The following is a 27211-nucleotide window of genomic DNA, read 5'->3' as shown; positions in this document are numbered from 1 at the left end:
TGAGATAAACTAATAACCACCCAAACAAAAGGTGGAAGATTCTCACCTGGAAAGCATCTAGGAGCTTCCCATTGAAGTCAATGATGTCTGAAGAACCTGTGCTGCCTTTTTCTCCAGGATAACCCTGAGACAGAGAGGGAATAAACAAATGAGCTCGACATAAACATGATAAAATATTCAGAATGTGTTTGATAGAATTATACTAACAGAGGCCTAACTGAATGGGTGAGATACATACCATGGCTCCCTCCGGTCCTTGCTCTCCTATCTCCCCTTTGTCACCCTGTGTGACGCAAAAAAGCATTTTTATGGTCAAATTCTTTCAGATGTTACAACATTTTTTTTTTATGTGTGTGTATTAGCTATTTGAAAATTGTCCCATACCTTTAATCCGGGGAGTCCATCCATACCTCTCTCTCCCTTTGCTGCTACACCTGGCTCGCCCTTTAACAAAACACAATGGACATTCAAGGTCAAATGCATGAAAAGACAAGGCCACATTTAAAACTGTGTCTGAGATGTGATTACTGATGAGTAAAAGATTTTCTGTACCTTCATCCCTGGAGGACCCTGTGCCCCTTGATAGCCGGGCTCACCGGCCTCTCCCTGTCAGATCACAAATGTTAAAAGTTCAAACTTTTGGTCGCATTTTGACAAGAGAAGTGAGAATTTTGAGGTAAACCAAAAGGAAGCCATTTTCCACACATGATCTTACCGGCTTTCCAGACAACCCCGGTGGTCCCTGTTGCAAAAATATATTCAAAGAGAAGAAGACAGGTCACAGATTTAGAGTAATTCTTCATGAAAAAAAAACCTACTAATAAAAATTGGATTTGAACTACACTCACCTCAGCGCCATCACGACCTGGAAAACCCTGAGGACGACAGAGGAGACATGGTTATGGTCTGAAGTCAGTTTCCATCAAAGAGTTAAACAAATGACCACTAGATGTCAGTGTTCGATGAGGAATGGCCAGTCCATGGACTTTTGGTTTGTGAAGCGCTCATTCATACACGCAGATGATAATTAAAGGATGAAACTATAATAAACAAGTGGATAAACTGGATACATCTGTACTGTACAGACACAAGGGCTTACTGAATGAGTTTAATGACTGCGAAAATGATGTGACTCATACGCTTCAGCCTGTTACACTCACCACATGTCACCCCAGTTGAATAACCATGAGTGATGTGTTGGATTACGCTCCATCTGCACAAAGTGTTAATCCTCTGCAGTTGTTTGTGTTAAAATACCACTTTGGGGATAAATAAAAAAATAAGTTGTGGGAAAAGAGTTTGTTGTTTTACTGTTAATCAGTCATTATATGTTATTTATTTATTTAGTTTTACTCTCCTTAAAGGCTCAGTGTGTAGGATTTAGTGGCATCTAGTGGTGAAGTTGTGTATTGCAATCAACAGAATACCCCTTGCTTTCCTCTCGAAGAACTACGGTGGCTTTCCTGCATCGAGTCGTCTTCTCTCCAGTGATGAGGTTTCTTTAGACTCATTATTTGAATATCTAGTCTGTAACTGTAGTTGATGATTCACAAGTTGCATTGAGGTTGCACTTTTAAAAGTTAGCTTGTATTAGCGATAGCAAAGTAACAAGTTATTTCATTGGACTCGTTTTAGTCCTATAGCAGCGAAACGTTTTCTCAGTTTGCAGACCGCTGCAGCCAGAGCACCTCACCACCCGAAACAGCTGTCTCTGTTTCTGTCTCTCCATTTCCTGGATCAGTCACGTTGGATAAAGGTACAACTCTAATCCTTGAGTTGCACTGAGCTCCAACGCATGTGTTCATTAGATGCGAAAACAGCCTGAGCAAACGTTAATTGCGTTTAGACAACATTTGCCATCGGACAAAAAGATCGACGCATCAATGTTCCTTTACCTCTGTACATAAAACGAGCCATTACCCCTAAAGAGTCAATACATTTTATGCATGGACTGGAGAGTACTTCTTAAGGAAGAATGATGCTCATCCCTTGAGTAGATTTCAAAAGCTCAACAATAGGATTTCTCTTTCATTTGTGACCCATGTGTGTTCAGATGTCAGATACATTTTCCCAAATATCAAACATCCACCAAAGCAGATTCTTGAAGCCACACATCAGAGGGAAATGATCCACCATTCTTTTACTTGTCTCCACTTCACTGACATAAATGATAAGCGTTCACGGACATCCATACTGGAAGGATTGCTCAGTTTCTGCTGCTCAGCCTTTCCTCCATTAAGACATCTGCCCACAACATGGAGCAGCTCTTAGCACCACACGGCCTTGTTTAGCTGTTTGGGGTTTTGCAATGCCTTTAATCAACTTGGAGAACACATTCGAAATTGACGAGGTCACAGAACAGCCCCCTCCCTTTTTTTCTTGTTCTGCTTTTAGTAATTTTCGGAGCTGCGCTGGCGTTTCAGCTCTAAGTTCATAACTCACCAATGCTAAAACCAACATTTTTCACTTGAATGTCTTTGCTGTCCTGTGAGGTTGAGGGTAAGAACATTCATTCCTTCCCTTGGATAAACAGAAATAACCTTCATAGTCTCCTTCCCTCTCCTCCATCTTAGAACCACAGCTTAAAGCTGAGATTGCATATGAACTAACCTCTGGGAAGAAAACGTAATTTTGAGAAACATAAACTGCCTCAGGCAAGGACACAGCTATTGTTTGGTGAGGCGGGCAAACTGCCCATGAACTCGCCACAGTGCCATATCTGTTTACAGGGGTCCACAGCGACACGGTCCTGGTGGGAGGGTGGGAGAATGGGGGCGTGTTGGAGAGCTTTGTGGCCGCTGTCTTACACAAAACAGATGAGGGCAGGGGTAAAGTGGCTATTCTGGGAGTTTTTAGGTAAACCACAGCTCACTAGCGATCCCGGAAAAATGGGAATATTGGTTCACAGCGATTTACGGCATGGACCCTGTTCCCCCTTTAATACATGTGTTTAGATGCAAGTGCACACACAGCATATACACACACAGTAACACAACTTGCGAAATATCCCACACTGCGGTTGAACCGTACCAGGTCAACACATCTGGAGCAACACAGCCCCTGATAACTGAGGTGTTTTAAGTGACTGCATTCTTTGTGGTGAAACCTTAGTGAGAGGCTGAGGGAAGGGGGGTGAGTGATGAAGGAGGAGAATAACTGCAACTGAGTGAAGTGTGTGTGTGTATATGGGTGCATTGTTTTGTATAGTTTTGAGTTTACATTTGGCACTTTGATACATGAGGAGAAGCTCTTACCGGTTCTCCAGCAGGGCCACGGGGCCCGTCTTTGCCTGTGTTCCCAGGGGGGCCTCTGGGACCTGGAGGACCTGGGGGACCTGGAGGACCAGCGGGTCCTGCCTGGCCCTGGTCACCCTAATGAAAAATAAAACAAAACACGAGACAAATTGGTAGTAGAAAAAAACTAGGAAGAAGACTACTTTCAGTTATTAGTCTTTTCTTGCCTACAGTTCATGTTTATCTCTATCATCACAACTCTCACCATCATGCAATGGGTGAAAAATCTTGTAGCTTCTTTGATTAATTTCATTCGTCAAGGACATCCTAAGATTTACTCCTTATGCCAGCAATAATTTATTTTTTGACCACTTGGTGGCAGCATAAACTAGCCATACACACAACACTGATATAATAATTAACCAACATCAGTGTGATATGAACTTCCTGAATGGACAAAAAATGTCCTTACTTGACTTGTTGGTTTGCTCCCTATCATGACCATTAACTAGAGGAGGCAGGATTTATAACTTAAACTGCAGCCAGCCACCAGGTGGCGATCAAGACACTTTGGCTTCATTTTAGGGAAAAGTCTTGTCGTCCATCTTTACATATCATCTACGGTCTCAGCTTGTCACAAACAGCAGTGAGTCAACAGGATTTTTTTTTAGGCTTTTCAATTAAAACTGCTGAGGCCAATAATGACAAATCAGAGATGCTAGAGGTGAGAGTGAACCGAAAAACCGCAGTAAATCTCTTAAATACATCTTAGACCTGTTAACTTTTAGAAATGAACAAAGAAACGTTTCATAAAACAGAAACCGAACTGTTTCCTCATATTAAAGAACCATCCATCACTGAGTTTACATGTAATTGGGGACACGTCTCTTTCTGATGACTTCCACCCTCGTGTTTATACCAAACAGAAACCATCAGCGCCTCAAAATCTTTCTCACCACTGAAGTTGATGGAGGACCAGTGTTACAGTCACATGAGGATACTCTCTCTGCACCCACTCATCTCTGACTGACATGTGGAGCATTATGGTTTGTTTTACTACATGGAACATTGTAATGCAAGCACTCTCATGAAAATGGTGTTAAGCACTTACAGCAGACCAACACATGATTTCCTAACCGATAATTACATTGTAAGGTCCGGCCTCAACCAAAATGTCACGCACAAACGTCTTCTATTCTCCCTCTAATAAGAAGCACACTTTGAGTCTGTCTGAGACGTGTGTGGTTCATCATCCAAGATGTTTCCCTGCTCTACACATTCTGTACAAACAGTTTGACCTCACCACATGTCTTCATACAGTTAAGAAAGCAGGCACACACAGGAAAATTAAGAAACAAAGGTCAAATGTGGTTGGACTGAGAAAGGTGAAAGGGAGTGAGGAAGGGAGGGGATGCACGGCTGAGCGAGAAAGGTTGATTAAAGTGTTAAAAAACGCACACATGCCTTAGTGGTGGTCTACCTTCAGGAAACGTCTCTGAAAGCTGCCGGTCTGTTCTCCAGAGAGAAAGCCGTGGTCATAGCGGGGAAAGGCCATCTGAGGATGGAGCAGCAAAGACGAAGAGAAAGACAGAGTAGATGGAAAGAGCACGGGCAGAAAGAAAGGATGGGAAAAACAAGGGAAAGGAGAGGGACATACATGAATAAGAAAATCTGAAGTCCAGTTTTAACTGAGAGCGTCCAGAGGGAAGGGATACAACAAAAAGTTCTGTGGGAAAAAACAGAAGTGTGTTAGGAGCCCCAGAAGCTGTAAGCCAAAAGAAGAAGCGTGAAAAGAAAGGGTTTGCTGCTCTTTCTGAAGGGATAGCGACAGTTCAGCAGCCTGACAGAGAGCCGGGGCTGCTGGGAGGACGAAGGGACGTTTGCTGGAAGGGACAAACCTTGACGGTGAGAATCTGATTACTGTGCAGACCTGCGTATGTGCCATAGTTCTGAAAAGAGGAGCGACAAAGGGACATTTCAGCAGCTTAGCAAACCAGAGCCGTTTTCAGACACAACCTTTGGAGGAGAATTGGGTCTGGACTTTCTCCAGAGGTTTCCTTTCAGGAATGCACAACGCAGCAGGAGATTCTCCGCTCGGACGCATTCACAACTGCAACAAATCCGGATTCAGATGAGGGGTGGAGGTGCAGCAGGCGGAGGCAGGCTGTATTGATGTATCGTATTAACTCCCCTGCAGAGACCACACTCTTGACGTCTTCGTTGGTGTCTTCTTCATGTATGTCACCGCTTTTTCCATCCTCAGATATATGTTTTCATTTTGTATTTTTCTGTTGCGTGTTAGAAATATCACGCTACACGCCCACTTGCTCGCAGTGAATCCTGCGGGGGATCTCCTGCTGTGTTCACTCATATGTGCTCCTCCGCCGACTTAAGGGGGCCAGATGGAAAAAGTCTGGAGGCTCTTGCTCGGACATTTGCGTTCACACATACAGCCTCCGCGGAGAGAGGCCGTAGGATCAGTGGAGTTCAGTACACGCCTGAAGGCCGCTTAATATTGGAAAAAGGCATTAACGAGTTCTGCAGAATAAATGTACAGAACAAAGACACATCATCTGCAAATAGTGAGACACAAGTTTATGAAAAAACTAAAAAGTAAGACCCCCTTTGTATCCTGTGTGTGTGTGTTGATTCTTATGTCTTCCCGTCTTCCCTCCCTACCCCTCGCGACCGAATGGCTCGGCTCTTTCCAGCCGACTGACGGCGGGTGTGATGTTAGTCTGTCAAGCTGAAAGGAGCAGAGATTGTTTGCCACCAGAGAGCTCGGAGCGCTGGGCTGCCTCTCTGGTTGAGTTCCCTCCGAAAACACATGGAAGGATGGAGATGGAGAGACAGGATGGAGATCTGAAGAGGAGGCATGGGTGTGTGGGTGTGGGTGTGTGTGGGGGGGTTTGACACAGTAGGGACAGAATGGAGAAGAGACGCTGGTTTCCGTTAACAGGCTGCGGTGAACGCTGGATAGCTGAGGGGTTTTCCGACGCCGCAAATGGCTCTCCTCCTCCTCCTCCTCCTCTCCTTGCCTATACACTCTTCTCTCCCTACTGTCACATTCACTCATTTGCACTGTTTGCACCATGGAGACCACATACACATATGCTCCTTAAACATGTCGAAGGAGAATAGGCCGTTTCACTGTGGGCTTCCGCTTTACCTCATACTCATCAGACCTTAGGCTGATACTAAGACAAACAGCCATTCAACCTCGGAGCCCTGTCTAACCATGGTCTACTTGCAGCTGCCCTAGGGGGGGCAAAGGGAGACTTGGCTTGGGATGAAACTCCCATCATGACTTGTCTTTCAACACGGCTTCCAGGCAAACATAAACACACAGTCTCCTCCGTATGGATAAGACAGTATGGAGGTTGGGGGGGGGGAAATGGCTGCCAGCTTTATGGCTTGTAATCAAAGTTGATTGAGAGAAAGGTACAACACCACACATGAGCTTCTGTCTCATGTTGTTGGTGGTTCCATAACATCTGATTGTGTTTTAATGCCCCTGTTGTCCAATCTGCTCTGGAACCATGACTCAGCCAGACAAAGGTCCTGGAAATGATGGATTGACAGGAAGTCACAGGTTGACAGAGATTCATGGCCACTTCCTGTTTTCACATGTATTCCGTTAAGTCTCTTGTGGAGTTCAGAGGTGACACAGAGTACGACGTTCAAGGTCAGGTGACGACTGAGCTTACGTAAAGGGACGATACCTCCAAACCCCCCCCCCCCCCCCTGCACCACTTTCCCTCTGCTCAACCTCAGTGGACCTTGAGCTGTTCATTTCATACTCAGAGACCAGCAGTTTTTTATTTGGTTGAAATATATTCAGGACAACAGTAGTTTTAGGAGCTGCAAAGTTTGTTTTGAAACAAATCTGTGTCTCTAAGTGATACGCTTAGCAGTTACACAGAGTTTTTCTTAACACTTGAACAAAGTTTGGGCTTCAGACCTCAAAGGGATCAAAGCTGCGGAGGCCTCGACCAAGTACAATATTTACCATTTGGAGGAACTATGTAATGCAGGAAGCCAAAAAGATTTAATTCTCAAAACCTATTAAAATCGAGGCACAGAAATAATCTGGCTCAGGCCTCGATGGGAATCAGGAATTCCCTTTAATGTTTCTGAACCGCACCATTAATATTGTTCTGCTGGGGAGCCCTGTCAGATTGACTCCCCATGTATGCTCCGCTGTAAAACAATAGCTCCTCATTCCGATACATTTACACACTCTGTTTATGTCAGCCTCTCTGAAGATCTATAACAACACATCTATTTCTAATTATTATACTAAGTCTTGTCTTTTGATGGATACTCGCTAAAGAATAAGAGAATTCATAAAAAAAGAGCATTAAGTGGCTACAGAAGGAGTGTACGTCTGTAGTTTTAATAAATGTGGTACGTGTTAGTATTTTGAAACTGTTTGGCAGTCGGGGGTTTGAACATTAAAGGAAAGCTAAATCAAAATTACAGTCCAACACTTATTAACTATTTGTATATTACAAATTAGTCATTTTTTCAATTTTAAAAGATGATTATGAGACAGATTATAAGCAGCTTTGCTCGGACAAGAATCAATCCACCCATCCATTAACCCATCCGCTACACTGCTGATCCTTTGAGGGCTGTTGGGGGGGGCTGGTCTGGACCTGGGCCAGTCAACACATCTAGATGTGCACCATACATATCGTTACATCTAAGTCCAAGCAACGCAAAAATAAATCTATAGTGAATTTACAACTATTTATGTAGAGATGCAATGATTCCTTTCTTAATTGAATAATTTAATTGATTTAATTGTATATTTACTTAGCATTTTTACTGGATAAAATAACATGACCAGACCTGATATTTTATCCTTAACATAACAAACCGACTTATTTATGGGGAACGTGACTCCTTCGAAGACTACGAGCCGTCTTTTTACCATGTAAAGAACAGGGGGATTTTTTTCAAACCACAGTGAATGAAGCGGCAGATAATTACATAGATCTCATGGTGGCTGGAATGATATCACATCAAAAGACAACACGGAGAAAGAACATGGACCAGATGCAGAGCGGAGTTCTGCTGTGATGTTTAAAAGAAAACACTGGTCGAGAGGAGCTGGCAGATATTGGCACTGCCTCAACCATTGAGTTTTGATGGTGAGGTTTAAGTTTTTTCATCGTACTGAAACATCATGATTTCTCATCTCGGGCTTTGGAGATGGACCTCATCATAGGAGCCGGATTTAGCTGTTGATGCTGTTGCTGGGGGAGGGTGCACGGGATAAAACCACCATACTTCTGAATTGTTAAAAGACAGCAAGAAAAACCAACTCTGATAAATGTTTTATCATTTTGATCTCCCTGCTTATACACATTGTTCCAGCAATTTTTTTCAGATATTATAAATGCTCCAAAGTGTTTTCCTGGGCTTTGTTTTACAATTTGTGACAGCCTCTTACTTGGTCTCTGAATCTCATGACCTTCTCCTTTCTCTGTGAAATTGGAATACACTCCCTGTGCTTTTCTGGCTTTTCAAATTACAAGATCCGCCTTGATGAATGAAAGAATTCCTGTCTAATCAAGACATATATAAACTTGTTCATGTGTGTTTTCAGCAGGTTAATGACTATTGTAACCGTATCTTTACAGATCTTCGTAAAAAAAATAATCTAGGAGACAGCTGCAGCTCGTCCTGAAGTCCGCTGCCGGAGTCCTCACTCCGACAGGAAAGTGAGGCACATTACACTGGGTCCTTAAACCACTGCACTGGCTTCCTGTGTTTCAGACACCAGACTTTAAAATCCTACAGCCTATAAAACGCGAAACGTTCTCTGGTCTCAATAGATCTCAGATTTACTTGTACGCTACAAAGCATCCAGAATCCTGGGGTCAGCTGGGACAGTTTAACTCAGTGATCCCAGTTTGAAACCAAGTAGATATGCTCAGCAACTGTAGAACAAGCAGCTTCCTGAAGAACTGAGGACTGTTACAACTTTCAGCTCGTTCAAACTGGGCCTTCAAACACAAGCAGCTTACCAATTAAAGATGGGGCCGCTGTCTAATGTTAAAGACATGTTTTCTTGATTTATTTTTTATTGTTTGTTAAACAAAATGTTAATGTCTTCATATTTTTTTGTTTTAGTTTGCCCTGTTTTTATTGTCCGCAACATTATCTCGTCAATGTTGCTTTTTGCCACATTTCCCTGCAAAGCCCTTTGAATTACCTTGTGTCTGAATGGTGCTAACTATAAAAACCTGCCTTGCTTTTACACTGATCTGTCGCTGATACATAATATACGTAATTTCAATTGTGCTGTATTTGTTCTACTGTGTCGGTGTTTGCCATATCTTAGCTGCGTCTCAATTCAGGGGCCGCATCCTTCGAAGGCTGCATCTAAGGACAGCTCGTGTCATAGCAGCACAACGAGACTGTCCCATGTCAAACACTCCTTCAAATCCAGCCGACAAATGCCTCCTTCCCTCCTTTCCCCGATCAACGAAGCATCCAACAGATGGATCCCTCTCAGGCCAACCTATCCCAGGATTCTTTGCCTGCTAAAGATGAAGCTAACGAGCTAGTTATTTGGGTTACTGAGCTTCAGTAGGTACAGACATTCAAATTAGCAAACAACGCAACGGTTATAAGCTGGTGACACAAATAGGAAATCCTTTGTGAACCAAATTCCCATCCGGCCTTCATGGTCTGATAAAATAATAATAAGGCTGACAAAGGAGGCGCCTGTCATGGACACACTCATTTGCTTACATGCTATGTTTTAGATGATGGGAGATCACAAACCAATAATCCTCCAACTAGCTACAAGAAAGTGGTGTGTTTTTATAGTATTAGTCATTAACGGCTTAATTGAGATATCAATCTTACTCATCATTCCTTAAATCTATGTCTGTCTGTCTGTGTGTGTGTGTCCGTTTGGGGTCCTGTGGACTGAGTCCTGTAGCAGGAGACAAAGCTGAATCCAGCCCATTCCAAACAGGCAGGTTAAGAACAGGCACTAGTGTTTTTTAAAGGGAACACACTAGTAGCTGCACTATTATTTTCATATTCAGAAAAATGACAAAACAAGAGGAAGGGGATAAAACTGGAGGGAAAACTGGAATCAAAGTTCATTTTCAAGTTGTCAAGCTTTGCTGGGGGAACAACATTAAAACATTAAAAGGAAACGTCTCTTCATCCTCGTCAGCTGGAGAGGATAAACCCACCTTCTAAAATGAACATGCAACAATCAAAACAATCTCACTTATCTTTCTCAGGCAAAGACAGAAAAACTAGACTCACCCTTGGCCCAATGTCTCCCTGGTCACCCTGGGAGAAAAACAGGAAAGTAACATTTGTCAGCAGTTATTAGAACTGTATATGCACGCAGGAGCAGCCATGCAAGAGAAGACTGTAAATGTAGAAGTAACGTGTCAGATTGGCTTAAAAACGTATTATTCTGTCCAGGAAGGAGCAATTTAAAGGTCACCCCCTCCCATACCAGCTCAGGATGTTGACATTTACTGTGCAAATCATTAGATAGGCCTCAATTGGAATCATCTGACGGGATGTGATCGGTTAAGTGAGAGTGGGAGCGCGCGAGCTGGGGACTGATGCTGCTGTGATGAGGATTTGGAGCTCGTGTTCTCATCATGGCACCACAGCATGATTACACGAAGAGGGCCAATTTTCCAAAACCTCAGCATCGTCCGTCATTCGCAATCCCTGCTCATCAGCCGGAGTCCCGCTCTGACAGATACCATTCACTGCGGTTGTGTTGTTGTTGTGGTCGCGCTTATCGGGACGAGTTTCGCTCGAGTGCAAACAATGCACACTTACGCACGCAGACACATTAAGTTACTTATCAGTGTGTGCGCTCCTCTCCGAGCTCCTGCAGCTCCTTTCGACTCACTCGCATCCTTTGGCTGGACGGAGGTTCACAGAGCGGGAAAACATCTGGCTATCATCGAGCCCCGCGGAAAGGCCCGTTAACCTGTTTAGTGCCGTGACGTGAGAATGTGCGGAGACATACGAGCTCCTACATGACAACATGTAATCTATGGCTGGTTGGACGGGGCCGCGGTGAAAAACGGTGAACGTGGGGGGGCGATGGCGAGAACACCTGCGAGGTTCTGCGTGTGTATTGTGAGCGCTTGTATTTGTGTCTGTCTGGATCCTTCTTTGAGAGCACCTCCACACACACACACACACACCACTGTCTTCCATGAACATACCTTATCTCCCTTGGGGCCGGCTGGTCCCTGTGGGGGAGAAAATAAAACGCAGTTGGTCAAGATACATCAGTTATCACATGAGAAACATACACCACAGGGCAATACATCTTCAGCTGGCCTCGAGCGGGGGGGGGGGGGGGGGGGGGGGGGCGTTCAAATGGTGAGGAAAGGCAGTGATACCACTCAATGCAGCCGTGCCATGGACTGCTCAATCAGAAGTCACTTTGGTCCGAGCAAGAGTCACAATAAGAGAACATGGCTGGAGCGGAAAACTACTTTTAAGATTTCACTTTTAGATATAAAAACTATTTTCCTGAGAGATAAAACTGAAAGGGCCAAACGTTCCTTTGTTTGTCCTCCAGTTTCTCTCAGAGGAGAAGTCTGAGGATGTTTTAGAAGTGGAATGCCGGGGAAACACTAACTAAAACCATGGGGTCTCAAAACAGGCCTGTGCACTGGCTTATATGTGAGACACTGCCGCGGTCACCCGTTGTACTGATAGCGTCTTCTGGACACCGGGCCCACAGATGAGCTGACTCCTGCCAGTCTGGCCGAGCTGTGCCCTCGTCCGTCTCTGTGAGAGCCCGTCTCAGCCTGTCCGCTGCTGACAAGTGGAAAAATAAACTCCAAATGTGGCGGCACCACAAACCGCAGTTTGACTACGGGCCTCTGTGACTGAGAGACAGAGAGAGAGAAGACGATGTGAAAACCTGCCACTATGTCCTCAGCCACAGATCCTTTAAAAGTGACAAGTGGTCAGATCTCACGTCTCGCAGCCCATAGTCTCCTTTTATATTAAACTTCTTCACGTCTCTATTCCTCTAAACGGTTTGTTTTTTCACCGCAGTTCACACACTCGTCCCCCTCTCCCTGATTTTAATCAGTTCCTGTCTCTACATATGACCCTGGATCTGCCTTGAAGCCTCTGATTCGTTCCCCCTCTCCTCTCGTCTCTGCTCGTCTCTGTGTAGCAGACGTTTCTCTGCAGCGGAGATCTAACAGTACCAGGAGAACAATGCTGAAGAGCAGTGGAGAGGATGGGCAGTTTTGATAATGTGACTGGTCACATGATATATTGGTGGAATGCAGAAATTAGTGAAAAGCCAGAACAACTCATATAATACATAAAGTTATATTTATTGTATAAATATCAGAGTCTGAAATAAGAGGATTTTTCAAATCATAAAGCTGCTCAAAGTAGAAGTAGAAGGAAACTAAATGTTCTGGTATTTTTATTTCACCTCTGCCAGGGACGTTTTTTTTTTTTTTCAGCTCCATGGAAGAGAAGGATAAGGGCGAGGAAAATAAATATTACATTTTGGGACCAAATCCAGACAAGGGGGCGGATCCAGGAATTTTTGATTGGTATTTTTTTTAATATGGAATTAATATCATAATTATATAATTAACTTCAGAACATGTTGCAGTAGGTATAATGTAATAAAAACAACAAAATGATAGATTGTTTACCCTGAGAGTTAATTTTTGACCATGGAAACAGTGTAAACAAATGAAAGCTGAATAATGTCCATGACTTTTTTTAGCTATTTTAATCCACTAAAGAAGGTCAAGATGCAAGATTTAATCAAAAACATGTATAACCTAGTGCTTCTCTTATTTCCTCAGTTTATTCATAACTTGTGTTTAAACTTAAGTTTTCATTCTCGTCTTCTCACTCTCTGTCATCTACAGACAAATCAGTCGGACTGTTTTGCCACTTTTCCTCTTGTTATCGTCTCCCTCGCCACGAGCACTCCACTGTCGTCCTCAGGTCTGTAACACGCCTGCTGTTGTTTTACTGCGGCCCCTTGGTGATGGGGAGAATCCTCTTAAAGGAGCGACCCAGCTTGAGTTCTCCTTTAGCAGGAAACAGCAGCCTAATGGTGTTTGGAGAGGAGCTATTCAAACAGCTCTCATTATTCTGCGAGAGGTTTACATTTCAGCAGATGACGAGTCGGCCGCTCAACGGGCCGGAGGAGGGGGTGAAGGTTACTATAATGACTTTTTAAAGAGCCTCTGCTGAGGGTTGTACACTCTTTTCTCACTGGTGTGTAACCCACTCGCTCTACTGTCTGCTCTCCACGCTACACCTGGGTGTGTCTGGGCGGGGTTTCGGGAGGAGACTTGATGGATGGGACTCCGAGGTGAGGAGCGGAGGTGATTCCAGCCCTCGACTCAGCTGAACCATGACTCCCCCGTGGCCTTGAGCCCTGGAATGAGTTAAGAGGTGGAACAGGAAACAAGATGGCTTCCACGGACGCTTCACTCACTTGAGATGCTCCCGTCGGAGCAGTAAAAGTGATTGACAAGATATAACAAACTTTCACCTGTCTTAAAGGCCAAATACCCCCCCCCCCCCCCCCCCCCCCCCCTCAATTCACAGTTACACAATCTCTGAGCAGGATTTGCTCCGGCGTTGCTAGAAAACCAAAAACAAGACGTGTGTGAGGTGTGACGGGTACCTGGCTTCCTTTAGGACCCGGTAAACCCTGAGAGGAGGAAAAAAAACAAAATTAAAATGAATTCAAGTAAAGCACGTTTTTCAGACGCGTGCAAGGAAATATGGGAATACTCACTGGTTTGCCATCCATGCCAAGTGGACCCTGTCGAAAGGCAGAGAAAGTAACATTATAAAAAAGAACGCATAAAGTTTTATGAGAAATATCAACACAGAATTATTAAAGAGAGAGCTTTTGTTTGAGGAGACTAACTCTCATCTAACTCGCAGCAAGAAAGTCACCGTGCTTCAGACGTGAATAAATACAATTATTAAGACACTGGAACTTGACTGGTTTTAATAATTTCCTTCCAAAATGTCACAAAGCAGCTGTTATTTATTAGTAATTTACGATGTCTTGAGTCTGGATTCTGTTTCTCTCGGGACACACAATGTTAAACGATCTTAGGTTAAGTCGATTTTTGAAAAACAAATCTGGGAAGAGGAGGCAGTAAAAAAGTCTGTTAAGAGAGAAGAAGCAGCTGAGCCGATTAGAGTTGAAGATGAAAAGTAGAAAAAAGGGGAAGAAAGTCCGTCCTGCCTCATTAAACTGTTATAATACTCAGATGTTTCCAGGTGGGTGTCTGTAATTATTTGGAGATTTAGTGTGTGGCGTCTATCTGTCCTTCTTGATGAGCTGTGGGTGGATTCGCTCCAGCTGTATTAATCTGACGCACGATCTTTGTGGCGGTGACATTATCCAACCAGCAGTGAATTATCTCCCTTATCCGACCTCGCCCGAGTGCTGACAACAGCAGTTTAACTTGTCCGCTGTGTTTACCTCAATGAAAACAGCCGCGTGGTCATTGAACTTCCTGTGCAGAGCGAGGCTCAGTTCAAAGGCCCGGACCTTTAGATGTTGACTTCAACGTTAAGGAGCCGTTTAAAAATAAAACCTTCCAAAAACACTTCATTGTGATGTATGTGGAAGAGGCCGATGTTGACTTCCTCCTTGACGGCCGGGCTCCACGTTAAGCTAATAGTTTTCACAGAGTCCCCCGAGTTGTGGGCCCTTCACAGTCCTGGTGGCTCCGCGGACTGGAAACCATCACTCGCCGGCGTCCGCTCTGGTCTTGCTTTGCTTACACAACGTGGGCTCTTCTCTTCATCTACCAGCTTTACCAGGCCCATGGGTTATATCTGTCCCGAAGTCCTGTTGTGAAAACCTACCAAGGTGTCATCGCTGTCCTCCTTGATGGATGGACGGTAGGCGCATGAGGATGAAAGGAAGAAGAGGAAGAGGGGAGGGAGTGATATGTGGCGCTGCTTTCATTGAGTGCTCATGTGATCTTTACTGCGGCTCTTCAGACCCATAACGGGCCGGCCTGGCTATAAACTCCCATCACAAACTTAAGTGGCCAGTCTCTATAAACGAGTTCTGTGAAAAGAAATACAGAGAAAAGCCCTGGAGGCTCCTGATGTCTTCTCGATCCAGGGCCCCTTGTGAAACCAGCAGTAGGTGGCAGAGACTGGAGTGGGACAAATGACTGGGACCAATCGGACGGTAATAATTTCACCAGGACTGTCTGAGGTTGAGAGGAGTTTAAAGAGTAACGGCGTAATGCTCTGTCTTTCTTTCACTGGATGCTGGACATAAATGAGACAGACCCCTTCATCGCTCTATTTAAACACAGCACACTGTGTCGATCCTGTCATGCAAGGGTTTGAATCAGCCTGCGGACGTCCCTGGGAGTTTTCTCTGCCATGTCTCTGGATGTATGCACTGGTAAACTCTGCAGTGTGTGTGTGTGTGTGTGTATGTGTGAAATCTCTGCATCTGGCAGCGTTTATCAGAGCTCGGCTCCTTCAAGACTCGTCGGGATGAGTAGGCGAGGTGTACATGGTGAGGTCATCGGCTGCTGCAGAGTCTGAAGTGGAGTAAAAAAGACTGATTTACGGCTGCTAACAAGCCACAGAGCTGCCTGTGATCTGAAGGTACCACTGCTGTGTGTGTGTGTGTGTGTGTGTGTTGCTTTCAGAAGATGTGGATGTGTGTGTCTGTCAGTGAGAGCAGGTTTATTCTCACCAATAAAACCATAAATCACGTGTTTGGCAGCTGGCAGTTTGTATGAAGCAGTATATGGTAAATAACTTCTATGACCTGACTTACCTACTGCTATCCAATAGGGAATACAATAGGCTGTATACCTGGAGGAATACATCAACAACATGGCCGTCCACAAAGCTGAGATTCCAGGAGAACTTTTGATGGAACCCCAGGGCAAAATGGGTCAGTAGGGTTTATATGAATAAAGGTTTATATAAATAAAATATGGATTTTATGTGTGGGCTTTTATAGTCTGTGCTTTTCTGTCTGTATAGTTGCATTTCTAAACTGAACCTTTTCTGTTCCTCAAACTGACAGTACTGGATCGAGCACTTTTGAGGGAGATTCATGTTAAGAAAAATTGAGTAAATAGCCCTGAGATAACCATAATAACCACCAAGTGAATGTGAGGGGAAACATAATACTGTATTTTTAATGTGTGTGGGTTTTTTATGTGTATTTACTCTTCACCGCCATCTTGTCCCTCAGCAGATAAAAACAACAAAAAGGCTGGAATCAGCAGTCCCATGGCTATTAGGCAAATTTCTGGAAAATAGCTTGGCCTGCAGGAGGGCATACGTATCTGTCTGTGTTTATGTATGTGCCGGCTGACACTTGCACATGTGTGTGTGTTTGTGTGTGTGTTGGTCTCAATGAAAAAAGGGCGAGGGTCTTAATTGTACTCCCTATGGTGCTAACAGGTAATTAACCTGTTGGGAGTATTTGTTGAGGATGCAAAGTGTCTGCACATCAGCACAGACGTCTCAGCTAGACGCACACATGGCAATGTGTCTCACACATTATACTGAATTAGTGTAATTAGGTGATGTCAAAATACAGGACTCTTTCCGCTTTCGATTTTCTTGCATCCTCATCGTTTCCTCTCCTGCAGTGATCCATAAACGCTCATGTGAAATATGTCTCAGTTTCCTCCTCCTCTCTTTTTATTCTCATGTTGCCACAGGGACCGAGCTCTTCTCCATGTCAGGACTACAGGGGCACAATTTGTGATACATAAGACTTTCTGTTCGAAAAAAAATAAAAATGGCTGCATCCAGAACCAAGGAGCAGAATAAAGCATACCAGACTTTGGGACAGAAAATTACTGACATGTTGTTGGATGACTGTCTGGCTTTAATCTGCACTCAGCAGCCTGGAAGGCTGAACAATGGAGGGCTTGGCCTGTTTCTGCTGAGCGAGGTCCGCTGTCTGTCACAGACTGGCACTCTCGTGTAAACAGGCCAGTGGCTGGGCAAGCCGGTGATCACACAAACGGATGAGGACCAACTGGTGTGTGTGGGAGTGTGTTTACCCCTCGGCACTGCTCTGTCAGTGTGTCTGACTCTGATTGTTTGACAGCGGGAAGGCTCTTTACTGAAACTGAAACCCCTCGCCTGTGATTTATGAGAGGAAGAAGTGACAGGGGTTACACAAGGAGAGAAAACACACATCAGCACACACACACACACACTAACACACACCCACCATTCATTAACGCTTTTTAGCATATTACTGATGTTTCTGTGGTTGCTGCATCTATTACTCTGAACTTAGTGTCTGCAATACATGTGTGCCCACACACACACACAGACACACACACACACACACACACACACATTCTTCTGTCTTAGTGAGGACACTCATTACAATACTGCATTCCCTCGCCCTAACTATAAACATCAAAACTAAAGGTCAAACACTAATCATGACCCAATTCTAATCCTGAAACCAAATCTTAACCTTCAATCATGAAAAATTGTGGAGGGGACAAAATGTTAGGTTTGTGCTCAGAAAGGATGTTTTATCTAAGGACCAGGCTTTGGTCCCCATGAGGTCCACTGGTCCTGAATAGATCAGTGTTTGAGGTTACCTGGCACACACACACAGCTTATAGGACAATTGCTATTTGTTGAGCTGTGTGTAAATGAGTGACAGAATCCAGTTACAGAATTAAAACCTGAGCCTGTTGAGGGTTAAAGGTCTGAGGTCTATTTAAATCACAGACACATAATAAGGGTGAGAGAGGGCAGGAAATCTTTTCTGTTTGTTTAAAGGAAGAAATGTTGTTGGCACGAGTCAGTGGCACAACACGGACCGCAGGGCTCTCCGGAAACTGACTCGACTCGTTTGTGTTGACGTGCCCTGTTCTCCGTGCTAGAGACCTCATTGGTGCAAAAAAAACTACCACACACAATCCACAGTCCTGGCCTTTGTTAGGGAGACGCACATGCACCATGGACGCTTGGAAGGAGTTCACACACAGCTGCACATGTGGAGCCCTGCTGAGAACGACCCCTTCTGTTCGGCTTCAATGCTGCAGACTTGATCACCTTGTTTGCTGCTAAATGAACCGATGTGCCGTCTGTGTGAATTGACACTGTGATTAATCTGCTGTTGTTTCTCTGTGACTTCATACATGCAGCTCTCCAAGTCGACGTACGCATTATAACAGGACGCTGCCTGCCCCACGGAACACTTACACAAAGCAGAGCTGCTCCAGTTTCAATATTGTCTCTGCTCTGCACTTCTCGAGCTCTAAAGACTGATTTAATTGGAACTGGATGAGGAAGGATTATCTAGATTGGGTTGTTCGAAGACGTAGAGTTATATAACCTCACCAAACAGATGTTTCTAGCAGTTTAACGCAACAACACTAAAAGGGGCCAAGAATTAATACAGTGACAAAAAAACTTGGCAAACAAACACAAATATAGAGACACTTGTGTGTGTGTGTGTGTGTGTGTGTGTGTGTGTGTTTGTGTGTGTGAGTGTGTGTGCGCTCGCTCCACCTGTGTGTAATTAGCAGCAGGCATTTCCCGTCAGGAGGGCTGTGCAGTGCCAGGCAGACTGGGAATCTGACTGGGAATGAGAGCCCCATGGGGATTCCACTTCCCCCCCGAAAAAGTCACAACGAGACAACGCACGTATGGACACAACACCGGCCGACTACATCAGGCTGCCGTGGTAACAGACAGCAGGTTGTCTCAGGTGATGAGGAAGCAAAAAAAAATGAGCAGCAGAGCCATGAGTCAGAAATGTAACTGGCCACTAGAGGCCGCTGTATCTCTGGATAACACTGCTGCCACTGGAAGTCAGTGATCTGCTTTAGCACTCGGTAGTTTAACGGGCATATTTACCTCAAACTGTGATTTGTGTGTTGAGGACGTATGTTTCACATGTTCATGGTTTAAACCCTTCTGGTTTACGCTCGCTGATTATATCTCGACAGGGTTGCACCTGAATGTTTATTGCTTTTCATGTTTTCTAGTTTTTAAGTGCACCATGTGTTTCATTTCACCGTTTTCTGCCTCGCGTCAGTGCGTTGTCATATTTCAAACTACCGACGGGAAATATAAACCTTTAGTCTCATATTACCACTCTGGAGACTCTATATGTCAGTAATGGGGCAGGATGCATCACTGACCAAGAACAAGAGATGAAGAGGTAAGATAACAGGCAGCGATTAGAGGAAAGGTAATTTCTTTCAGAAGAGTAGAGAGGAAGCAAACGCAGACAAAGGCCTGATGAAGCTGTGAGAGAAGTCGGAATAAACAAGAGGAAAAAAAATAGCAATAAAGTGAGAATAGGACCATGATTGGGTGAACTGAAGAGTGACAGGATAAATAACAAATCAAAATTTACCGGGTATCCATCCCGTCCAGCCTTGCCCTGGTGAGGTTAGAGATTAAAGCAGGAAGCATTGGCACAAGGTTAGAACAGAAACCAACAGATGCACACAAACGCTGCATTTACAAGTCACCAGATCATTGTGTGACCTCACACACACTTTATTCTAATAGGAAATGATAAGGATGTCCCAGTATCATGGTTTTCCTTTTACAAAAGCTGTAATTCTGAAGTAAAACAATATTTGGAGTCATTATTAATTGAAAAAAATTAGCATTATCTAAATGTTGTGCCTTCAAATTTCATTTTACATTGTTCCTTGGTTGTTTCTGTCAGCTTCTATCCACAACCCATCTATACTTTATGAGCTGCAGGATTTTTGGGTTGTGTTCAGGAAAAATAAATTATACATTATTGCATGCATATTTAGTGTAAAACAGCTGCACTGACACTTTCCTGCACTAAAACAATTCCCTGGATCTTAAAAACGTCAGCCGGACAGGGTTAGGCCCGCAAAAGCGTTCCGGTGTGTTCCATTTCCAACTCAGTGTATCTGATCTGAGCCATGTGTGGCCAAATATTTTTGAGAATCAAACATACGATCAGATATCACTCTTCCCAGCATTTACATAAATTAATGTAAACTTACAAAGCTGAAGGCCACAACTGCTTCCATAAAATGTGTGTATTTGAAAGCGTGTCGGCAGAAGTTATGGTCCCACAGAGGAGAATAACTTGCTGCTAATACCTTACCTCCCTAACCATCACCGTGAAACACACACAAACACACACACTTCCCCGAGGTGGTCCATTTATTGCCGTGCTGTGTTGGATGCACATGTGTGAGTGAGTCTGTGACATTTGGTGTGTTTGTGTTTTACTGCTGTGGGAAAAGAGATCACTTTGGCCTGAACTGTAGTTTGTCGATCTGTCCAGCGCACCGCAGGGGATGATATACAGTGTGTGTGTGTGTGTGTGTGCACATGAGCGTGTGTGCATGCTTCATGTCAAAGGTAAAGTGACAGTAACTGTTTTGTGTCCACTAATGGCAGGTTAATGGTGATACTACCTGGATGAGATGAATTTGTACTTACTGGAGTTCCTGCAACAGAGAAAAAGAGAAACATTAGAGAATAAATTCTATGCATCTCTACTGACACATGATACAAAGCATTCCCCAGTTCTGGTAACCTCTGGGTTGTACAGCAATCAATTCCTCGGAACAGTGGTATGCAATAAAAAAAAAAGCCCAGCACATGCAATGCGGTTTGTTAGATGATGACCGTAATTAACCACCTAAATATGGTACAGAACAAGCTCATTAGAGCCGCTGCCAGTGGAGGTTGTGGCGAACATGTTATGATAAACAGACTTCTGGATAACAGGGTCATGTGCTGCATGAGGATGTAAAGTCACATCAAGACTTTGTCTCCTATGAGAAGGTACGGGTGTATTAGATGGAGGGCAGGCAGGGAGGGAGAAGGTCGGGTGTGCTGGCAAACTGTGTGCCCCCCTTTTCTCCGAGGCAGTCTTTCAAATCTGATTGAAATCTTCTGATGTTGAGCCTCAGCAGCAGAAAGAACATTCTGCTTCTCATTCTTTCCCTAACCAAAAACAACAGCAATGATCAAAGGCTCCGCTCGTTCTCAGCGGTCGTGGTTTTAATGGAATATTCTTATTAAAAAACAAAAAAACATCCTCTTAAATATGCAGCGCTGAGGGCGCTGATAAACCACCCAAACCTCTACAAAGTGAAGATTTTATCTAGCAATAAAATATCTTATTGAGTAATTGGGTTATATCCCTCCAATCATGATGCTGATGTGACAATTACATATATGGCACGGTGCAGAGTGACGCCACCGCCGCCGCCGTCACCGCTCTGGTACAGCTCAGCTCATCAGCATGGTCGCAGCATCTACGTAAACCAAGCGAGATTGGAAACAGACGCCCTTCAGGGGGAATGTGGGATATCTGCGAAGGTTTGTTATGATTCAAACACACAGAAAATCTTCCGAGCCTAAAAGTTCACCGTATAATCCTTGGGAGATGGCATTGTCGGGACAAGAGGGATGAAAAAAACATGACGCTGTACAGAGAGAAGAGGTGTGAGCAGAGGTGCGGGGGGGGGGGGGGGGGGGGGGGGGGGGGGGGGTTATGAGGCATGAAGACCCAGTCAATCAAGGTTAGCTGCGTCTAGACAGTGAGACAAGAACTTCCTGGGCGAGACTGCAGGCAAACAAATGCAGGCCGGCAGTAAAGAGCAGCTACGAGCGCTGAACTTGAGACAGGTGTGTGTGTGTGTGTGTGGAGACAGAGGGAGAGATAGAAGTAAGCAGAAAGAGGGGAGGAAAGCTAGTAAAAGAGCAAACAGAAACAAATAGCGAGACAAGGCGACATTCAGAGCGGATTTTAAGACGCCTAAATTCTTTGTCTGCCCTCTTTCCTGTTGTTCTGGTTCTGTTACTCATCTACGCTCTTGTTTTTTTTCTTTTTCTGAGAGACAGAGAGAACGGGGAAAATCTCTTCTGGTCTAGTAAAAAGTTGTCCCAGAGTCGTCAACTGGCGAGAGGATGGGTCATCTACCCGCCCCCCCCCCCCCCCCCCCGTGCCATAACCCAGGCTGCAAACACACAACTGACCACAAAGTAAGAGAGCCTAAACAGAACCACATCGCTACAGAGCCTCTTGAGTATCTGATCTCCACTGAAACCTAAACAAGCAGCTTCCCAGTTTATGAGAATTCCCCAATGCTAAACACCACCAGCAGGGAAAACACTGCTGTAGTAGTTGTGCAATGATCACCTGATGGAGGGCCTTAATCCTTGTTGTGCAAGAGGTAGAGGATGTGGCCATTTACAGGAATGGGGCGGCCAGACTCAATTCTTTTCTTATCGTCAGCGCATACTAAATAAAAAACTAAATTATCCAGCAGCGTCGTCCAAAAGCTTTTAAAAACACCAGCGAGCCGCAACGCTGCGAGGAGCAAATCCCACAAACGCTGTCACTCTGCTGTAAATAGTCCCTGACGAACCCAACGCTGACCCCAGGTTGAGCAACGTCCGCTAAAAGCTACAGTTCCCACTCGCTTTAATTACTGAGTCTTTCTGACAATAGAACTATATATTTGTGACCTGTGTTTAGAGATTCACATGTTCCACAGGAACCAATGGGCCTGGGAGTGAGCGCTGCAAACAATCTGGGAAGTCAGAAAGTTTCAAGAGGCTAAAGGACTGTTTTCTTTTCTGTCGACAATAAAGCTGCTTCGGACAAACAATTGACCCGAGACAATTTCCAGGAATTTCCCTTCCAGCTCCTTAGAGTGAAATGTCTCTTTTGTTAATACAGCAGGAAAACGTCCGTGTGAAGGGTTATAATGAAATTTCGACACACAACATGAGATAGAAGAAAACCAAAAGAACACACATATCTCAAGAGGAAAAAGAGGAGCCGTGCACGTAGAAGACACGGACGAGGATGTCAACAAGATTCAAGAGATTTTGACAATAACGGACAACAATGGGATCCAGAGCCGATATTCCAGAGTACATGTCTGAAAATGGATTATGACGAATATTAAAATAACAATCTGCATTCAGAAAATGAATGGGAAGTTTACTGGAACTACGCTGTAAAGCTCTGTTATCGGGACAGCCCAGATGATTCAGTGTGGGCAGTTTGGGAAGTTAAAGAATGGTTCTGTGACGCCCTCACTCGACCTGATAGTCTGAGCTGAACATCAGAACCAACCAAGGCTCTAGAACCAGACTCATTCTTTTGGGCCCGAATCAGGATTTAATCAATTTAATTCCTGCAGTGTGAGCCCAGCTTTACTCAACAGCTTCACAGGAGCAGACTGCATCTAATTAAAGCTCCACAACAATGAATCACTGGCCAGACTGGAAAGTCTGAAAAAGAGAGAAAGGAGAAATAAACAAACAAAGCAGGTGGCGGTCGTCACTTACCAGCTTCCCCTCGTCTTCCCATTCTTCCACGCTTTCCTGGAGGCCCTGAGAAAACACACAGACAAAGCAATAAATCACAGGAATCAGCGCTGCAGGGGCGAGCGGAGAACCACCGGAAAGAGTTGGTGGTTGTGTGTTGCCTGGCAGCACGTGTGTGTGAGCTGGCACAGGACTGACACATCCATCCATGAGTGACGTGAGACAAAAAATAAGAATATAAGATCCTGTCACAGCTTAAATGTGATGTATGATTTGATTTCAGACAGAACACGCTGGGCTTTGAGTCATGTTTAAGATGGATTCCCACTCTGGCTGAATATCGTGTTCATCAGAACCATTCATCACTGCCTCGCCTCCATTCAGCCTCCATTCAGCATGCACAGTTGAAGCTGTTGCCACCACCATTTCGTTGAAAAGCTGTTGATGGAGTATTCTCGTAGAGTTGTGAAAAATAACAGGAGCGCTGTGCATGAACCTGGGGATGTTGCGGCCTGCAGTGAGAGGGCCGACCCCTCTACAAAAATACAGATTTCTGCTCAGTCTCAGACAAACTGTAGTTCTTTCTAAATAATATTAGATATTAACATGACCACATGGAACTGATAACAAACGTAACTCAGTAGACTCTCTCTCTGTCTCTGTCTGTAGGATATAAGATAATGTGGCATTCGATTGGCTACTTCACCTTATCTCCAATTATGACTGTAAGAAATTCTGGTTCTCAAATATTCCTTCATATCTGTCGTACTTGACATAGGTCTGGAACTCTTTCCATCATTGTTTAAAAAGTCTTGAATTTAAGTTGACAATTGCTGAAATCCTGTGAAGGATTTTTGTTTTATCTAGAAATAGAATGAAGCTACTGACATTTCATTTCATTTAGGCTGCAGTTGTGATTTGCACCAGCCGAACTTGAGAAAACCTGCTTTTGTCAAATTGAAGACCCATTGTTTCAACAACTAATGAGTGGACGGAGTTTACCAATATATCTCCAGCTACCACAATGTAAACTGTATATTTCCCATGTGTGGAAACTCACTCTGACAGCTACAGCAGCAGAAATTAAACCTTCAGCTCCTCCATGGCCTCCAACACCTTACTCTTTCTTTCCATGTGCCCATCCTCCCACCCGCCGTCCTGCTCCTGTAGCCAAATGGGAACCATACCGGGCACTGTTCTGATTCTAAGTGGTTGTGGCTGCAGACATGTTTTCCCTATTGTCATTATTGGAGTTATTGTAGGGGCCTAATCACTTCCTGACTGTGCCAGCCTTTTCAAAGAGAGCTCAAATCGAGCTGCTCCACCTCCTGCTCACAGCTACCTCTCCCACTTTCATCCAGCTCGGCCCTTCTTTGTGCAACAGCAATAACCCATTAATGCCTCTGGAATTGAAGGATAAAAGAAAAAGTATAAAAAGACGTTAATTGTTGCCATTGCTTTCGTTGAAGCTCGGCTGTATTTTTGCACGATGTCACTGAACCAGAATTTCACCTGAGTCTATTATTGCTCTTTTAATAGATTCAATTTACCATTTTTGAGCTTCAATCGACTTTCTTGGCAAACAAAATAAACCATTTATCAAGGAACAATGGAGGCCGTGCACAGCTGTGCACCGACTGACTCCTATTTAAATTTTATGTTTCTACAGTTTTAATCATTTAACACCTCTACACCTTCAAACCTCAGACACATATGCCATCAACATACACACACACACACACTTTCTCCACAGAATTTATATTAATAGTCTCCATATTCTATAGAGGTCTCTGCTTCCCCTGCTTGAGCCCTCACAGCCATAAACAGCAGCATGGAGCTGTTCTTCTGGGGCAAAGGCCTCTGAGCGAGAGAGGGCCAGAGATTTCAGGCTGGAGGGGGGGTAGATGGGGAGAAAGAAATGGCCAAATGGCGGGATAGGGAGAACATGGGCCAGGGCAGAAACATGTATTGAGAGAGACACAAAAAGGATGTACTGCCATTCAAATGACAGGAGGGTCCAGGAGGAACAATGGCAGAGGCTCACCGGGAGCCAGTAGGGATGAAGGGAAGGATGCATTGCTTCACAAACCCATAAAAACTGGACGTTTAGAAGTGCCTCCTCTAGTGCCTCAGTCACCAAATGCAGTAAGAGCAGGCGGCGCAGAGACTGAAACGTGGGCGTGTGATTGGTCCTGAGCGGCAGGGTCGCGGGGGATGGAGGTGGGAGATGACAAGCTGATGTAGGACAGGACTGACTGGAGGAATTGATGGGGAAAACAGCTGCACAGGAGAGAGGAGTGCATGCAGGCATTGAAGTGGTTCAGATTTCTATTTTAGGAAGGGGCAGTGAACACCAACCTGCTGAGATGCCGACTGACAAACAGACACACAAACACATGACGTGACTGGAGGTGTCAGTCGTGACTTCCTGTGTCGCTGTGACATGCCAGGGTCAGAAAATGTCACACTGCATCTCCAAAATAGAAAAGTGTGTTTGTTAGCGTCTGGATTGTTTTACTTCATATACCACAGACTGTAAATAAAAGATATACGACATGACTGCTCTCCAACAATGAGGCCAACGTGTCTTGATCGCCCCCTGGGGGCTGGCTGCAATATTGGTTAAATAAATACTGTCTCCTCCATGTTAGTGAATGGGAAATGGACTTAAACAAAAAGTGGAAGTACGTGTTAAAAAAATGGCTTCTGTCATTCTAGGTAGTTTTTATCTCACTGATGGACATGTGCTCATGTTTTATGATAAGTTTGGTTTTAATTAGTTATTTGATGCTATCAAACAATCTGACTCCGGATTGGCACCAGGTGCGTAAGATGGCGGCATTTGTAGCCGCGATATTGAAACTTATTTTCTGCAAAGTGGGAGAAGGAGGAGAAACGTCTTCAATCTTTTGTTGAGGGAGATTTTCCGAGAAGAATTTCAGGAGCAGGAACACACCTCAACAACTCATCATCTGTAAATACAGTCCTAACCCTCTCCTCGTCTTTCATTCTGGTTTTCTGCACATTTGGGTCCATCATTCCCCCGTCCTCCGGCACATTCCCAAGAATCCTTCAACCTCTCGTGCATCATTTATATTTCTATTGTCATCAAAAAACTGTTAAACGCATCTTGGTGCTAGGGAATAACATTCTATGGTGTGTACCAACAAAGTAATGGACTGTATTATAATTTGACTCTCTCCCCTTCTTTCTTTCAAGATATATCAAATGTTATCTATGTCAAACGGTTACACAACTTAAAAGATAAACCACGACATTCCCACAAATTATTGTTCAGTTTGTACAATGTAAAGCAGATGGGAGGATGCCAAAGAAGCAGACCCAAGGGACTAAGGAAAGTCCATGTCCTTCACTGTGATAGGTGTTGAAAATCCCTCCAGAGAAAGACAGATGGAGCTCCAGAAAACGTCAGGCAGGAAAGACGACTACATCCTGAGCGTAGATCTCTCTGTGAGACACACAGACAATGCTGTACACATGCAACCTCACTCAGCATCAGCTATCGTGACGCACACACACACACACATACGCTGAACTGCATTTGAACTGTGGATAACTGTGCTTACATGATCCCATGATGCACTCTGTCTGTACATGTGGGGCTATAACGCATG

General features: G+C 44.4%; 1 protein-coding gene across 1 annotated transcript in view; it reads right to left on the bottom strand.

The window, feature by feature from the left end:
• LOC128445616 (collagen alpha-1(XXIII) chain) overlaps positions 1–27211 on the bottom strand; it is a 117820-nt gene that overhangs the window by 9240 nt on the left and 81369 nt on the right. Inside the window, exons 3-16 of the mRNA XM_053428365.1 lie at positions 20727–20734; positions 19648–19674; positions 14038–14064; positions 13924–13950; positions 11462–11488; positions 10530–10556; positions 5132–5182; positions 3255–3371; positions 849–875; positions 716–742; positions 553–606; positions 385–444; positions 239–283; positions 47–124 (exon numbers count right to left, since the gene is read on the bottom strand). Coding sequence (XP_053284340.1) covers positions 47–124; positions 239–283; positions 385–444; positions 553–606; positions 716–742; positions 849–875; positions 3255–3371; positions 5132–5182; positions 10530–10556; positions 11462–11488; positions 13924–13950; positions 14038–14064; positions 19648–19674; positions 20727–20734 — 602 coding nt within the window. The remainder of the gene's footprint in view (positions 1–46; positions 125–238; positions 284–384; positions 445–552; positions 607–715; positions 743–848; positions 876–3254; positions 3372–5131; positions 5183–10529; positions 10557–11461; positions 11489–13923; positions 13951–14037; positions 14065–19647; positions 19675–20726; positions 20735–27211) is intronic.

Source organism: Pleuronectes platessa, chromosome 8, assembly GCF_947347685.1.
Source record: "Pleuronectes platessa chromosome 8, fPlePla1.1, whole genome shotgun sequence".
Taxonomy (NCBI): Eukaryota; Metazoa; Chordata; class Actinopteri; order Pleuronectiformes; family Pleuronectidae; genus Pleuronectes; species Pleuronectes platessa.
Note: the sequence above shows the minus strand (reverse complement) of the source record. Positions and strands in the feature narration are given on the sequence as shown.